Source organism: Lathamus discolor, chromosome 2 (assembly GCF_037157495.1).
Source record: "Lathamus discolor isolate bLatDis1 chromosome 2, bLatDis1.hap1, whole genome shotgun sequence".
Classification (NCBI taxonomy): Eukaryota; Metazoa; Chordata; class Aves; order Psittaciformes; family Psittacidae; genus Lathamus; species Lathamus discolor.
The window spans coordinates 98,084,562-98,102,564 of NC_088885.1; the positions used below are offsets into that span (position 1 = coordinate 98,084,562).

At 40.8% G+C, this 18,003-nt stretch overlaps 1 protein-coding gene across 1 annotated transcript; it reads right to left on the reverse strand.

Annotated features, from left to right (window-relative positions):
• Positions 1-9,844: 9,844 nt before the first annotated feature.
• BLOC1S4 (biogenesis of lysosomal organelles complex 1 subunit 4) lies at positions 9,845-17,134 on the reverse strand. The gene is made up of 5 exons (XM_065667845.1): positions 16,874-17,134; positions 16,409-16,480; positions 14,977-15,078; positions 14,051-14,185; positions 9,845-10,814 (listed from the first exon to the last, which is right to left on the reverse strand). The coding sequence occupies exons 1-5, from the start codon at positions 17,084-17,086 to the stop codon at positions 10,713-10,715; spliced, it is 624 nt and encodes a 207-aa protein (XP_065523917.1). The 5' UTR covers positions 17,087-17,134; the 3' UTR covers positions 9,845-10,712.
• Positions 17,135-18,003: the final 869 nt, after the last annotated feature.

Here is an 18,003-nt window from a genome sequence, read left to right on the forward strand (position 1 = left end):
AATATTGCTGATCTTATCAGGTGGAAATTTGGAAGGCGTTTGTATGCTAATAGTTAAAAATGTAATCAAGTCCTTGAAAGCAATGAAAGTAAAAGCCACTGCTAGGGAAATATCCAAACTGTAAATCATTAATATCCTTTCACCACTTTCAGGTAGTATCAAACATACTGGAATCTGAATGGAAACAAACGGGGTTTTCTGTTTGCTTTATGATGTATCAGAGCACCTCCAGGTGCTTGCTTGTTTAATTATTCCACATAAAATACTAGGATAACATCGGTATTATCTACGAGTGGGCATTAGAAACTATCCTATCTTACAGAAACAGAAACCTCTGACACAATTAGATCTGAGTCCAGCATTCTGCCTCCTATAGCACCCCCTACTAAACATTTCTGAGAAAGATACAAAAAAAAGTACAACATGGATTGACTCATTTTTAATTGTTCCATCTTTCTGCTAAAAGGAAGATTTAACCAAAACAGCTGGCTAGAAAAAGTAGCACTCAACTATTAAAGACTGCTGAAATGAATTTTCTTTCTTGAAATAGGTTATAGAGCACATAAGAAGGAAAAATGCAATTTGAAAGGAAGTGCTTGAATTGTTACAATCAGGGAGTTAGAGATAATTCATCTGCAGTAGAGCTATTTCATTGGTGGCTAAAATTTTGGTGTCCAACTGAGTATGTGGCATTCAGATGACCAAACAGGTTCCTCCTTCTCTCCCAGCTTCCATCTTCAACAAAGCAAATCCATCTCACCCATCCATATTTACCACTTCTCTTTACCTTAATGTGACTGACCCTAATGCTTGCAGTCTCATAACTTCCTCTTTTGTCAACATATGTAAATGCACATCCTTCCCCTGCTTTGCTTTGCTGCCTCTTATGGAAGTTTCCTGTACCTCTTCCCACCAGCAGTTTGTCTTTGATGCCCTCAGCCTGTTGTTTGCATTGTGATCAGCCCTGGGTGAGCAAGAAACCCCAGGCAGACCCCAGGCTACCTGATGTCTTCTCAGTGTTCTGCCTCCACACGGCTGAGTACCCATCTCCATCTGGCAAGTGGAACTCTGCACCAGTATGTGTCTGTTGCGAGGGCTCCAGCCACATCACGGTTTTCAGCCTTCTGATTTCTGTTCCAGCAGTAATAATGAAATAGGCTGTCCCTGCCTATGCAGATCCCCATGTTTAAGGCCTGAGACGAACATTTTCACATGTGCACGCTCTGATGGGTCCAGTTGATGCAAATGCCTGTCATCATTAATGTTTTGAATCATTAATTCATTCCATCAATTGGTATGAGTCAGGTACAATTAGGTGCCCACACAGACTAGGAGAGACATATGACAACAGGCACAAGTAAGGCCTGCCAAGGAAGTGTGGATGCCTCACAGCCTTCTTTCAAACACAACACTAAGCAGTTTCTTCACAAGTCAAACCATGCATCTGAAAAGTTTGTGAGCAATACAAAATGTAACCAATCTGTTCTCCCCAGAGACTCTTAACAAGTGACCCTAAGACCAGCAGCATTCAGATGAATATAAATACATCACATATGAATAATAAGCCATATGGTGTCAAGAACCATGAGTGAACAATAACATTATGCACTATCAATATCAATATATTTAAGAATATTCTTCTTGTTCCAGTTCTGCTAGACTTTGATTGTGGACTCAAATCTGCTACTGCCATCTCGCCTGTAAAGTAACCCAGGCTGTGTAATGTGTCACAAAAATTCAACTTTAACACAGTTTGAGGTGTCATTTTTTCTTGCAAGAGGAGTAATCTCTGCTTTCTACTTTGATGATAACTCTCAAATGAAGAAAATGAAAAGAACTGAGCTTCTGAACAGAGCATGAGTACAAAAGCAAGGCTATTCCTCTCTTCTCAGCACTGTGCCATTATTGACTAGCTACATCCACAAGACCCGCACACAGAAAAGAGGAGACTGTCACTGCAGAGTAGTCATTGGCTTTAAGTTCTTCCTACGCATTGCAAGATAAAAGTAGCACATGATTAACCACCAAAAACAGTCTTAAGGGCTGGATTCAACCCCTGCCTTTGGGGGACAAAATGTGGGAATACTGTTGTCCAAAGGAGAGTGTGGCACAGGCACTGCTTGTCTGTTGAGACACCCAGCACCCTTCCCAGTGACATTCTTCAGGCTCAGTCCTTGACAATCTAAATGTCAGAGAGCACAAGTGCACAAATCTCACCAGAGCAGGGCAGTGAAAAGCCCACTTCAGCCTCAGGATGTTCCTCAATATGGGCCAAGCTACTGAGATTTTAGCTTCAGAGGAACCAGAGGAAAAGCCTTAGCATGGTTGCTCTCAGCTAGCTCCCAGCAGGAGCCTCCATGAGAAGAGTTCCTTCCAACCTCTGTGGATGTTCAGAGTGCTTCCCCTGCACCCAGCAATGGAGAAGGACCTGGAGCCGCTATGGCTGTGTAAGAGGCAGGGGTCAGTTCAGCCTCAGGATACAGAGGAGTTAAGGTGAAGAGAGCACCCTGGAAGGAATGCTGGCACAAAAAAGAATTTGAGGGAATTCAAAAGGAAGAGAGTTTCTGTCAGCGCTACCAAGGGTTAACTTGCTCCTCCAAGGCTACGGTGGACTGAACAGTACCTGGTGCATGGTGTTAGGACACTTTGCAGGCTCTTTGCTTCAACACAGTACTGCAGGCTGAGGTTAAACGCCATTTTTCTAGGACCACTGTAGCTAGAAGTTCGTTGACAGGCCAGGTGAGCACATTTGTGTTACAGAGGAGTCAGACACCTACACCAGCAGCTGACCTTCAGTAGTGTTGTATCTATACGTAAATACATTGACTCTGCAGCATCTGTGAGTTCGCCTTCTTGTGCCTAGCCCTACAATCCACTACTTTTTATATCAGATCCATGTATGCAGTAACTTTTGTTTTAGCAAAACCTCATCCTACTAACTGGAAGCACCTCCTGCTTAACAGCCACATATTTAGCCATTACATTAAAATATCCTTTATATGAACCACTTTATGAGTCAGAAAGTAAATTTGAGCAGTTGCTTGTGAATGAGATCACACAACTAACTATAATAGGTCCTGATAATATCAGTTTAAATGTTCAGAAGAAGACAAGAAAGCACATCTGATATTAGGAATAACTAGAGAAGAAACAGAGAGAGAGGCAGATTGTGGTACTGTTTAAATCTCTGATTTGCTTGTGCCTTGGATTATGCAGTTAGTCCTAGTTTCCTGATCTGAAAAAGGATACAGCAAAAGTGGAAAAAAAATCAGAGAAATACAACAAAGGCATGGAAACTTCATACACAAAACAAAAGGGTTTTGAGCAACGTGGTCTAGTGGAAGGTGTCCCTGCCCACGGCAGGGGGGCTGGAACTAGATGATCTTTAAGGTCCCTTCCAACCCAAACTGTTCTGTGATTCTTCAGCCAAGGGAAGAGATCATGGAAAGGGAAATTACAGACATTACCAAGAGATGATGAGTAACACAGATGGTCCATGAATGTTGATTGTGGCCTCCAATACAGGAATTAGAGGGTATTAAAAAGAAGCTTGTGGGAACAAGGTTCAGAAAAATGGATGTGGGATGCAACAGAGAAGGTGCTTTGGCAAGGAGTTTGCATTTTTGTACATATTTCCCCTTGTGGTAACTACAGCCACTAAGTGTCTGTCTCCCTCTCCTATACTCCCTTCAGGTTTTTATACATGCTGATGAGTTCCGCTCCACACCACCACCACCACCACCACCCCCCACCAGAGCCTTGTCTCCTCCATGCTGAAGATTCCCAGCTCTCTGAGCCTCTCATCCTAGGAGAGGTGCTCCAGTCCCTGAATGGTCTTTGTGGCCCTGCACTGAACTCACTCCAGTTCATCTATATCTTTCTTCTACTGGCAAGCCCAGTAAAGACAGTTGAGTAACGACTTGCCAGCAAAGACTGAGGCAAAGAAGGCACTGAGTACCTCAGCCTTCTCTGTGTCCTGCATCACCCTCTCGTTCAGCAGTGGGACACATTTTCCCTGGTCTTCCTTGTTTATGTTCTTGAATAATCCTCGTGTTGCCCTTTATACCCCTCACCAGATTCAAACTCAGGTAGGCCTTGGCTTTCCCGACCCTATCCCTGCAAGATCAAACAACAGCTCTATCATCCTGCTGGGTCTTCTGCCCCTGTTTCCACCTCCTATACACTTCCTTACTACATCTGAGTTCAGCTGGTATAAATCTGTTCCTCCATATCACCTCATCTCCATCACCTCTTCAGCAGCTTTCAGGCTCTTCTCTTCACAGTTTTCCTACACGAATTTCATTTCCATTTTAGTGACCCATTCAAGTCCTTAAGAGCAAACCATCCCATCTGCACTCATTGCACAGCTTTGGTTCAGTCTTTGTACTCCTGAAGTCTTTACCACCCTGGGGCTCTACCTGTCTTAGAAAGCAGTTCAGCACAGCAGAGGCAGATTTGTAAGGAAAAGCCTGCTGTTCAAGCTAAATATTTCATTGAGTTTCACCTTGGCCTAAGACTAGCACAGGCCAGCAGCATGGAATGAATACACAACAGCAGTTGTAGCACATCAGGCAAACTCCTGGAGCAAGACTCTAGCTATACTGGATCCAAAAAGAATCCATTTCACACCCACAGACAGTTCCATGGTGCAAATTACTGAGTGCCAGAATGCTGAGATGGGCACTGGAATATCAACTAGCCCTGTTTTCACTGATCTCTTTCTATTGTTGATTCTGTGTCCCCATAATTTCATCCAACTTGTTTGGTGGAGTCTTGACTTATCTCGCTGGCATATGCAATGAGTTTGCAAATGGCAATGGCTCATCTACTTGGTTAGCTAACAACATCATAGTTGATGTTCCTTAGGCAAGATTTCTCTGGCATTACTTTGTGTTTTCTTTCCTGTGGCTACAGAAACACAAATCCAGGAAAAGTCAAACTAATAAATCCAGAAAGAAAACATGATTTCTATTAAATTACATTGTTTAGTATTTTTCCCCTCAATAAGTATTTTTTCCCTTAACATTCTTCCAATACACTGGATTTCATATGCAACAGACACACTTCCAAAAGACTTCCCAGCAACCACTGACACCAAGAATGAGGGCACTGCTTAACACTAGCAGTTGAACCACTGTGGTGTTGTTCATAAAATGTTGCTGAAAGTATGCACCTGAGCAAGACACACAGCACACAGGCACTTCTGCAGTGACAAAGAGAAGGCTGTTCCCAACTCCTAATTTTTTTGTTCCTTCCCTCTACACTTCAAATCGAATCACAAAGCCATCCCTGCAGAGGAAGGGGCAAATCAAAGAAGCACGAGGAAAACTGATGCTAATTCCATATTATGCATCTCTCTGGTTTGTATGTATTGCTGGTGACACTGCCAGGGAAAGTGCTTTGTTTGCCTTCTCAGAGCTACAGCTGGGAGTAGAGGGGTGTCACCCCTCACCCTTGTGCTAAGACAGCAGTGCTTGACTGGACTGTTTGCCTTGGTAGGACTGATTTTTAGCCATAACAGTCTAATGGTACCTGCAAGTCCTACCGCTTTTGTGAAAGAGGCAGGAACAAGAGGAAGTAACTGCACCTCGTTCAGACAGTTCTTTCGCAGTTTTTCTGGTACAGTTAAAGCCCCTCCTAAACTGTGTACTTGGGAGTAGTGCACCCCGAGGCAGAAGAGGAAAAAAGCTTCTAAACTGTGAACAAGTAACAAAACTGCATGTGTATGTCAGGTCTATTGTGGATCTTCATTCATCCCTCCCAGTTCAGGGATCCTGCCCTCATCTGTTCACGCTGCTCAAGGCTCTGTCACTGCAAGTTTGCACTTTAGTATTTGCCCTGGCTTATCTGCTATGCTATTTTTTGCTTTTTCCATTCCTTCATGAGGCTTTTACTGTTTCTCTTTTCCCTTTTCATTTTTTTTCCTATGAATCAATCTGTACCAATTTTTCTGCCAGTTTGCAGTTCTCTGCAAACCTCTGAGACTGACTCATGTTCAGAGAAACATTTCAGATGCTCCTGTCATACTTAGTGCCAGCTCTCACTTTTAAAGTCCTAGGATTGCGGGAATTTCAACTATTGCTCTTTCTTGATTTAAAGGTTGCTTTCTAGACCATTTGCTTGCAAAGAAAATCCTGAAAGTGTCACCTGTAAGAAACAGATGGTGATTAATTTATTTTTAAACAATGTAGGCATCAAGCTATTCTCAGGAAACCTACCATTTCTGAACAGGGGGAGATGATAAATCAAACTGGAAACATCTTTCTTTTCTTTCTTCATTCATACTCAGCAAGTGTCTTTTTCATTTACTTTCCCCTATGAATTCTATCCCTTTGTTTTTTCATTCAGAAGACTCTGATGGAATCCTTGCTAGCATTCAGTTCATTTTCTTAGCTCTGCCAGCTCATTTATATACCTGTATGCTAAATATAATTTTTAATGACTATTCAAGATCCTGTACAGCACATTTGACTAAAAACACATTTTATGACTATTTATGTAATTTTAATGTCTTTTATTTCTATTCTTTAAACTAATAATCTATCAAATAATGTACAGCTAATATTAAAGCTGACAAACATTGAATGACGTTTTGACTCTTTCATGTGGATTTTAGACAGGATACTTTGGTTTTCCTGTCTTAGCCTTTTGTCTGAAAGAATTCCAAAGGCATTATTTCAATTTTTTCTTTTTCAAACTATGATCTATAGGGGACTGCATTCTGCCTCACCAGCACTGCTCTGTATTGCCTGTAGGCAGGACCTTGTTTCCCCTTTTTCTACTTTGCTTGTTACTCAGCACTTTTAAGGCATTGCTCATGCATAATTCGAAAACTGCTTATACTGTTTTGCAAAATCATAAAAATGACTGGCGAGTAGATAAGCGAAAGCAAGAGAGTAACTTCCTCGGATCTCTGAGACCAGGTGGCGCTGGAGTCTGTGCTAACACCATTAGGCTGTACTACCACCCACCGGCTAAAAGTAGAATCAACACGAGCAGCCGAGTGGACAAAGCTTCTACTCTGCGCCTGCAGCACAGCCTGCCACGTTAAACTCACTCCTATAAGGCTGTGGATCTCAGCAGCTGGAGACTCCTCATGCCTTATGGATTTAACAGTGGCTAGAGAGATTACCAACCCCCCATTGTGCTCCTCTTTGTCAATAGCTAAATCTGATGGGGATTTTGGCTTTTCAAAGCAGGGCTTCAGTCTGGGCATGTGGGATTTTTTCTACAAAAACTGAGGGAGTGTGAAAGTGTCATCACTTACTTAAAAAAAATATTTACCATTTCAAATGTCAAGTTCACTTCACAGATGTAGATGCAAGCTATCTTGTGTTTTCTCATTCTGGAAGGTGTCTCACTCAAGATCACTCTCTACTGCTCAAGACCCCAGCATTTGGAAACAGTTCCTGTGTAGGACAGAATGCAAATTAAACGTGCTACTGATTTCTTGGTATTGCAGGTAAAATTACTTAACCTTGAAGGTTATTGTCAGCAGAAGTAATGATCTGCTCTGTGTTTTGATAATGCTAGTGTAACCCAGTGCCTCTTTAAATCTTTAAACAATTTATTATTTGATTTGGTCAGATAAGTCATCAAATCTGTGCATCCTTCTATAATTTCTTTGGGCTTTACAGCACCTGCATTAGCAGTGCTAAAGAGTAGAACAAAATGTGTAGGACCAAACATAATTAAATACAAACATAAATCTTTATGTGCATACTTCATGTGTTGCTTATCATATAACTAAATATTTAGGTAAGACAGATGACATCGGTTTTTGTCTAGGAGCTATGAAAAATGAAGACCTCTAACATTCAGTCCACCCTATCTTGTGAATGGAGCTTTTGTTATACAGATACATACCTCTTAAACAGGTATAAAATCATAGAATGGTTTGGGCTGGAAGGGACCTAGAAGATCATCCAGTTCCAACCCACCCCCCACAGGCTGGGTATCTGCTAGTAAGCCACAGCGTTACTTCCAGTCAGATGTTTGCCTAAAATGTACCTAACCAGATCAAAATCTGTAGCATTATCTCTGCTAGGAGAACTTTAAAACATTTTCTTCATGTCATAAAAGTAAGATTTGTGTGCAGACTTTTTTGATGATACTAAATATTAGCTCATTTCACACACTCAGAAAGGAACTTTTAGCAGCTCACCTCATTAAACGCGATGCCCTGCTTTACAACAGTTCTATCCAAAAAGCTCTCTATGTTAAAAATAGGCAATGTAGTGCTACTGTTACTGTCTTTGTATCTTGGAACCCAAGCAAGAGGAGAAAGATAAACATTGTCCAGAGAAAGACACAGGTACGGCTTTCTGGATATATGAATATTGGTATCAGTGATTTTGAGGTTTAGATTTTATTTGCAGCTGGCAAATACAGTGAATATCAAGCCTAATTCATAATATAGTTACTACTGGGTTTACACTAATACAAGGTAATGACAGACGGATTAAAGGAACATTCCATGAGTCTTTTACTGACAGTGAACACTTGGGATTTTGTTTATGCTACTCCTGCTTGGTGAGAGTGATCACAATCAAGGAGTCAGCCAAGGTAGTACAAATTCAAAAGCAGAGTGCACATGTAGGTCTTGCCAGTACTATGAGAACACCTTAATTTTGTAAGTGCTCTAGACTGTAGTTCACAGCTGAACTGTGACCTTGCTATTTATTTTGTATCATTTATTAAAAAACCCCCCACAATTTACTGTTAGTAATCTTATAGCATTTCCTTAATAAATCTGCTATGGATTGTCCATTACTTTCAGTAATAAAAGTATTTTAGAGCATTTCAAACAACTGTACTAGTTACATGAATTGCAAGATTTTTCTTTGTGGCGTGCTTTGAAGATACATTTTTTTTCCACAAACAACTGTTCAACATAAATGCCCACTTCAGACTATGAGAATTTTTTCTCTTATTTATAGTATGACAAATACTCAGCTGTATAAACTTGTTGAGATCCTTATTACTTTAATATTTTAAATTATATCATGTGTTTAAAAATAACTGCATTTTAGGTCTATTCAGCAGAGGGCAAAGTTCTTAAAAAAATGATTAATTTCATTAGAAATTTGTTCTAAAGTTACTTTAAAATGTTCTGTAATGTCAGCATAAGCGTGTTTAAGAGTATTTGACCGTAGCCTTATGTTGCTGCACTAAGCAGCCATTTCATTAGATTTCACTGAGCAGTGATAAGCCTTCAAAGACTATTTATGCATAACCTGAAAAGTACCACACCTTTTGGAAATGCAAGTGTTGCTGCAGTGGAACACTTAAATAGTGAAATAATTATGAAAACAAGGAGTATGGGAAGCAGGGGGAAGCCCTTCTTCAAAGTCAAATGGCTCTAACTTTCTGCATGTTTACATGTAACATTTTTTTTTTCTAGATTCTTTATGTTAAAATTGGTTTTACATTACAACTGTTTTGGCAACCTACTAATTTTGACTTCACTTTTACTAAATGCTGCTTTAGATGCTATTTAGAACCTGATCCCCTCTGCTGTTTGAAGACCATACGGTTTTCAAAGCTTTAGCTATTAATATATAATCCCTGCTCTACAACTGCATGCCTTCTTCTGTGCTTGCACAAAATCACCAGACATTTTCTCCCTAATGCATTCTCTATTCCCTGATATTTGAATTTTTCATATTTCTAGTGAGTTATATTGGTATTACAACAGCAGAGATAAAATTGTTGTTCAGAGGAATACAACAATTTATGAGTAATACCTGCTATGCACTATATGAGGCTGTGTGCAAAAAGGTTTTCAGGAACAATGGTGCAGTTCAAGGCTGTCAGGTGAAACGCAAGATCACAACAACAGGGATTAGATAGCCATTAGTTTATTGATAATATACTCACCCTGCAATCAGCAGGGAATTCCAGTAACCACACGGAGGGCTGAGAGGGAAAAGCGGACAGTCTGGCCAGGCACCTGATTGAAGCTCAGCCCAAGGACATCACTGCCTCAATTTAGATACTTTTTGACAGCAGGTTAAACATATATATCCTATGCCCACCTGGTTACACATCAAACAATACAACGCTGCAATAATTAGAATCTCAGGTCACTTCGACATGATGATCATCAGTGGGGGCAGGAACTGGGACTAGACCATGTTCATTGATCCATGCTCTGGACTCCTCACCGAACTTCAAAGTACTCCCCTTGCAACCTGTACATCCCAATGTAGCGCATTTCTCTGTACAAACTGCAGGGACCAGATTTCAATACTTGGAGTAGATTATTTCATGCATAGTTTTTCTTTCACCCCAGTAAGTATATTGCAGGGGGAGAAACAACCAAACAAAAAACAAAGGCCCACGTCTTTGTGGTATAGCTATTTACACTTGCAGCAGCACAAGTATTTGTGTGTTAAAAAATTTTTATATAAAATTGTTTCCTATTATTTATCTATTTTAAAAAGGAAGAAAAAAAATCTAATGCAAAAGTATTCTTACATTCCTTCCCCAAAATAATCTGAAAATTTATACTGTGTTTTAGGAAGACTTTTGAAATAATGTACACAAAAAAAGATTTCCTGAAAAATACTGCCTGAAGAAAGACAGTGAGAATCAGAATGGCAATATGCCACTGATAATGTTCAAAAATGCAGCAATTTTGAGGCTAGCATTTCTTTTGTTCACTTGGCTGTCTCTGCTCTGGCTGATTCACATCAATTCCAAAGCAAAAATCATTGGTAAGGTGCTTCATTAAGACACGGAAAATAGTCTTCAGTCTTGAAGAGGACTGGAGGTTCATAGAGGGTCTGTTGCTGTCGTGAGGAAGATGATTTCTGCAAATTAGATAAGTTTATTTTTCACCTTCTTGAAGAAGCAAGTTTTAAAGCGTACAGAGCTAAAATGCAAAACAAGAAGGGTTCTAAAGGAGTATCTTCTTCATTAGGCAAATTTTTAACCATAGCTCAGATGGGTCTGGCATATGCTAGTGAAGTAAAGTAGCCTTTGACCTTTGGCATTCCATCACCTGAACAGAGTCAGTCCTGGAAAGTGTATGACATGTCAGCTTTGCAGGAGCCAGACAGGTAATCTTTTCCAGCTGATGGTATAGTCATCGTAACCTTTATCCTTCCAGAACCATATACCTCTACCTTTCCTGCTCCAGCCTTTGAGTTCCCTTCAGCTGCTTCCTTTGATCTAACCCTAACCTGTGTTCTCATTTACTTAGTGAAAAAGTTTCATATAGAAACACACTAGCAAATGTTGCCTTGAAGAAGGTTGCTGCTCCTGTTGAGCTTATGCATCAAGTGTATGTTAGAATACATGTACTATGACATACCATTAAAGATAATACAGTAGAGGACTGGAAAACAACAGTTAACACTGTTTTTCAGGAAAAGCGTACATGCTTCTTTTAAATACAAACTGTACATTGTTTTGCTGAGCCAAATGGCTCATTTTAAGAGACAACAGCAAGGACCACTACATATCAGCCTTGCTGCATGTAAGTAACACTGCATTGCAACACAGAGCCAGAGTATGTTTTCAATACATGGTCTTAAATAGAAGGCTTGAAATCAAGACTTCATTCATTGAAAATTATTTTGGATCCATGAAAAGATTTTTATGAACTAATTTGCAGACCCCTCAGTCAGTTTGTCTGCAGAGTTTCTCAGATACTTTTTATGCCTGTTTGGGATGAGGAAATTAGAGTCTTCACCAATAATAAAGTTAAAAGAGTAGCTATTATAATTGGTTTACTTTGAGTTTGGAATGTTTCTATAGGACCAAAATGACGATGTAAATAAGTGTATCTACAGAACAGCTAAGTGGATTTTTTCCACTATTCAGCTGAGTTGTATACTTGCACCCCATATAAAATAGGCACATATTCTCTTGTTCTATCCAAAAGTACAGATTTATGACATTTAAATATTTGTAACTTTACAATACTGTAACTTTCTCCAAAATAAGCTTGTTTTGCCATTCCAGTTGCAATGAAACAAATTTAAAAAATATATAAATGGATCTATAAATAGTGGATATTGCCAATGTTCATAGAATCACAGAATGGTTTGGGTTGGAAGGGACTTTAAAGATCATCTAGTTCCAGCCCACTCGCCACAGGCAGGGACACCTTCCACTAGACCAGGTTTCTCAAAGTCCCATCCAGCCTGGCTTTGAACACTTCCAGGGTTGGGGCAGCCACAGCTTCTCTGGGCAACCTGTTCCAGAGCCTCACCACCCCCATAGAGAAGAAAGTTGTCCTAACATCTAGTCTAAATCTGCCCTCTTTCAGCTTAAAATGTTCTCTGTATCAGAAATTTTGCCAAATGTAAAAAATAACCTTAGAAGTCAATGTTCTGTTTTTAAAAATTATTTCCTATCCTGTACTGCCCTGTGAGAAAACACCTGGCAAGCAAGGAAAACTAAGGCTGCAACTCCTGACACTGATTTAAGAGGTGCTATATTTACATATGTGAAAGAAGGGGATATTTTCAATCTAGTGAGGAAATTCATAGGCAGGCACAGTACCCACAGTTGCCTAAATACACATTTATGATGAGTTATTTTTGCAGCTGCTCAGGAGGCACTTTTACCTTTTGAAAAAAAGTCTACATCCTTAGCGATATTAAAAGTTTTACAGTACTGTACTTTATATTGACTGGTATTCACAAGGGAAGAAGTTGTGGCAAAATCTGAATGGGAGATTACAAATATACAGCTTGAGAAACACAAAATACATCCTTTGTGTAAAGAAACAGATACATTTAAATGAGAAGAGAGAGAGTTGATTAAATTCAACTTGTAGCAGTGAAACAAGAATTAGAGCTACAGTGAAAATCTCTACATTGGTGTAGCCCCCTTTTCCAAAGCACTGATATATTGAGTATGCTAGTTACATGTCAGACATGAGGAAAAACCTCCTCAGACATTTTAATTCAGACATGCTTGTGTTTACTAGTGAAAATAGATATTTTACTATGCAATACTCAGTACCACTGCATAACAATGACCTGCCTTTTAGTTTCTAAATTAATCCCAGTAAGTTCTGAGTGCTGATTTTACTGCTAGCCACACTCAGACGAAGAAACCAGTGGACATGCCAGGCTCAGCTTGCTGACACTTTCATAGACTTTCCACCTCAGTGATGCAGAAAAACATGCTGAGTGGACAAAGCGTTCCCAAGAACGCTAACAACAGCACTTTCTTAGAACTTTCAAACTTTTCAATTGAAGATTCTCATTCCATGGTTGACAACTTCTTTGAGCAACAAAATGAAAAATACTGAATATTCTTCGAGGCAACTGCTGCAGTTGTTTGGTTTTGTAACTGGCCCATAAGTAGCAGTTTTGTGCTGGTCTTTTAAGAAAGAAAAGATGACATCACTCTACACCTGAACACCAACGAAATCAAAGGAATGAGAAGTTAACTAACTTAAAGGCTGCATTAAAGAACAGGTTTCCTTGTCACTTCAAGACTTCTGTAGACAAAGTCTACATGTAGTAACGAGGGAAGAGAGAAAACTGCATCCTTAGAAAGTTTAACAAGGTGCTTACATGATTACTGAACCATGTGGACTGAATATAAATAGTACCTTTATTTTAAAAATAGTGCTGTGTAGCTTTCATTTCCTTCTTTGACAATATTTCTGCAGTGATATTATCAATGCAGTACAATTCTTTAACAGTTTTGCCTGTACAGGCTCTTTCTACTTGCACTGCATACCATTAGAGATCAGGGGCGCTTTCATATAAAGGCTTGTGCAGTATGTGTTTGTCTGTACCCTCCACGGTCTCTTGCGTATTCAGCCTTATTTTGGAAAGTTACATAGATCTTTGTAAGAATTTGTGATTTTTAAGCTTTTTGTTTGTTTTGGTGTTTGTGGGTTTTTTTGTATACATATATATTTACTATTAAGTCTAAGAACTTTTCCAAAATCCCAATAAAGTATATAGGAGTTTTGCAGTTAAATTCAGCTATACGTGTAACAAACTTTTTACTATTTTGATCACCTAGTCAGGTAAGCAGAGCAACTAAGCTGGTCACATGGGAACAAAACTTCACTTACATTAAGGAAGGATGGTATGCTGATTGTGTGCAAGATTTTCTTGAATGTGCTTGGAAAAGCTCCAAGGTCTGTTTCTGCCTTTGTGACCCGTTCTTCCAGTCCAGCTACGCAATTGCTGATCATCTTCACAAAAGCCTAAGTGTGAAAAAAAAACCAAAAGAAATCTAACTTTTTCAGTAACAAATTAAAACAGACTATAGATAGCATAAAAGCAGTGAAATGAAAGTTCCATTACTTAATGAAGTTAAAAACTCTATGCTTTATTTATCTTCCACCTGAAAGTTCATTTACTGCTAAAAAAAAAAAAAAATAAATACTTGAAGTACTTAAAAGTCTGCAAAACCAGGTTAAATGCAATGAAATAATCAGGCTTCCTTTTCCTATTTGCCTTTCAAACAACTAATTTAGACTTCTTAGTATCTAGAGTCCCATCTGCCTTTCTACTAAAAGTGGGACCAAGAATCTGAATCACAGTTTTGAAGTTTTAACAGGCATCAGTAGATCTTCCATTCCATTAGGACCCAAATGGCTCCTAAGACAATTCTGAAGGATACTATAGCAGAAACCAAACCACAAAAAAACCCCACAACCAACGAAACAACAACAAAAAACCCCCAATAAAAAAACACCACCCAACAAAAGAAGAAAAAATGGTATTATTGCTTTCTGAAAAATCTGTCTTGCTTCAAGCAGTAAATAAAAATATATATCTTTTTAGTAGAATAATCTCAGCCTTCAGAAATTCTTCAGAAAATTGTGTTATCTTTATTAACCTTGAAGCACTGAACCTATGGACACGTAGAACAAAACAGATCTGTGCTCACTCCCCATGCATACATGCATATACACACAATTACAGGACATCATTGATTGTCCCCACCCCCCGCTAAGAAACAGAATACATCTAGAAGATATTAAATACATACCTCTAGCTTGTCAATCTTCCTGTATATGTGTCTCATTTCTGTAGCTTTTGTGTAAATTTCAGGTATACTTTCATTGATAACTTGAGAGGAATCACTTCGAATCTAAAGATGATTCAAAGAAATAACAAATATTGATGAATAAAACAAAATGGTTGCATTCTAGAAACTAGAGCAAATTAACAGATTTAAACTCATAGTTTAAAAAGTCAGATTGGCATAAAAATGTTCGATTAAAACTAACTTCTTTGTATAGTTTAGAAAGTAAGTTTGAAGAAAATTTATTTTCCATAGGCAAAAATATTTACCTTTATAATTATATTAAAAATGGGCTGCTACAGCCTTAACAAAACTAAGAGATGGAACATTTCCCAAGACATACTGAAGAGTCAACTATACTAAACTAAAGTTTTGACTTAAATTTTGCTACCTGTACATTTTGTCAGCTTTGCTAAAAAAGTCAGGCCACAAAATCTTGTTTTAGTTGTATACAAAATCTCATTTTATTGTTCTAAAAAGACCCCAACAGAAGTTCCCCTTGGAGTAGCACAGAGGAACCACATGTACTACACTGTAAAAAACAACCTGTAACACCAGTGTCAGCTTATAGGAACTTCCCATTCAGTTGCCCAGTTTCCCCGCTGCAAAAGTGAAAACAAAGATGCCTTTATGATGAAAGGGCCTCTAAAGATAAATCTAGCTTTGGAGGCTTGGCAACTCTGATTAGACACTTTGATTACCAAAACCACAGAGGAGGTCTTTATGTATTTTAAAGGAGAAGCAGACTATCATATTGTTCAACATCTGTCACTGCGCCATTTAAAACAGAGTTCCATGTATGTGCACACACATATATAATTACGAAAATACAGGTTATAGCTTACAGTTATATAGCCCATAGCTGTATATGGGCATGTTTTGCTCAGACATGAAAGTCTGATAGTTTTCACCCATGAGTTATCTAATTATCAAAACAAGTTATCTAATGAGATTTTGAATGTCTCAGCTCTTAGAAGTGATCAGACAAGATGGCCAGTAATGGCCAACAGAAACTTTGGGAACACAGAAATCAAAAACTATATGCGGGGGACTTTCATTTCTAGCTGCAAACAACATTTCATTACTATGACTCTAATATGGACAGCCTGCCTCAACACTTTTAGGAGCTTAAGAGTGGCAATAATTGATAATGCTATTTTAATTTGCCTCTGTCTTTCTTAATGAAACCTACTTTCCATGGCATGGGGGTTGGGCTGGAACTAGATGATCTTAAGGTCCCTTCCAACCCCAACTGTTCTGTGATTCTAATTACCAAATGTGCTTACTGAAACCTGCCTAGACCAAAGGTTGCTTTCTATATCCCTGTTGCACTTAGAAACAGACATTGAACTATATTGTGACTTCAAAAGCACAAGTACACACACGTTATACATACTATGTCCAGCATTCCCACAAATTCATCCACTCTGGTCAGCAAATCTTCTAGGTTCTTGTCTAAGCTTTCTATCTGAAAAACAGAAACCGTTTACAGATACCCGAAAAGACGCAAACCCCCAGGTTCTCCCAGAGAAAGCCTCCGAGTCCAGACACCAGCCAGACTACCATCACCTGAACAGCAAACCCCCGGCTTCCCCACCTCCCGGCTAGGAGCTGCGCAACGGCTCCACACACCGGCACAAACGCCCTTCGAGAGCCTGGAACCGGCGACGGGTGCTGAACCACCCCGCTCCCGAAGGCCAGCGACGCCTTCCCCGTCCCGCCCGCACGGCCGGGGCAGCCGAGCTCCGTGGCCGGACACGCACGGGCGGGGAAGGGCCCGGGGAGCCGGGCAGGCCGGGCCTCAGGGACGGAGCGATAAGGAGGCACCCGCCCGGTGCCCTGTCCCGGCGTGGCCCCTCACCTCATCGCTGAAGAGGCTCCGGTCAGCCAGCAGGTACGCGGAGTAGGCGGCAGCGGTTGCGCCGAGCAACGCCTCCAAGGCGTCCTCGTCCTCCGGCTCTCCGAGGCCGGAGGCACTGCTGTGGCTCTGGGAGACGTGCCCGCTGTCCGCGCCGGGGCAGGCGCCCAGCAGCTCGGCCTCACCGCTCTCCCCTAACCCCGCTGCGGCCGCCATCACTGCGCCGCCCTTCGCTTCCCCTCACGCGTGAGGGGCGGGGCGGAGCGGGGCCGGCGCAGCCGTAGTGCCGGCGGGCGGAGCGGGGAGCGGCCCGGCGTCGCGGCCTGCCCCTGCCCATGGTGCCGGCCGTGGAGCGGTCGCGCTTAGCGCCGGTGCCGGGGCACGGAGGCGCCGTCCTCCTGTCCGGCTGTTGGGGCTCTTAAGCACCGTAGGAACTGCTGCCTCTCGCAGGCCCGGGCTGTGACCTCCGACCTGCCCCAGCAGTACGCTTGGAGTCAGGGACTGAAAGGCGGTTGCCTCCATAAGAACGTTTGTGGAGGGTTTGCCCTCAGCCACCCGCGTTTAAAACCCCATCCGGCAACTTGACCTCACGCCCTAAAAGGCCTCAATCCGTGAAGCCTAACCGGCTCCATCCCATTTCCTCACAGCGGCTTCTGCGGGCAAGTCTGTACTGGGAAAGCAGTTAATGTGAAAACACAGCTAATTTCAACTACCAATATGGTACATGCAAAAATAGAAGCTTCCCCCCCCCCGCCATGTTTGTCTTACTTGCATCAACTGTTTGCAAGCCTTAGGAGTTATTTTGCAAAGTGCTAGCTCTAAAGCTCATATATCAATATTTTGCTGTTCTCAGCTTGTTACATGTTTTGGGTATAATACTTGCACGCTGATGTGTGAAATGCAACTTATGTTTCCTACTTCCTGGGATGAATTAGTTGGAAGAGGTTGGGTATTTCCATATTATCTCATTTTATTTGGACAGTGACACAGAGCAGTCTCCAGTGTGGCAGCACATCAGTAATCCAGAGGTGTTGAGGGCTATTCCTGAAGAACCAAAACTACCCCAGGTCCTCCAAGTCAGGAAATGTCAAGCTCCTGTAAGGAGTGTGGCAAACCACTTGCTTCCCATGGGA

Coding starts and splice junctions, on each gene's coding strand:
- BLOC1S4 (XM_065667845.1), bottom strand. CDS start 17,086: ATGGCGGCCGCAGCGGGGTTAGGGGAGAGCGGTGAGGCCGAGCTGCTG. Junction 15,079..16,408: donor TTGTGGGAATGCTGGACATA/GTATGTATAACG, acceptor AATCATCTTTAG/ATTCGAAGTGATTCCTCTCA. Junction 14,186..14,976: donor GGAAGATTGACAAGCTAGAG/GTATGTATTTAA, acceptor TTTCACACTTAG/GCTTTTGTGAAGATGATCAG.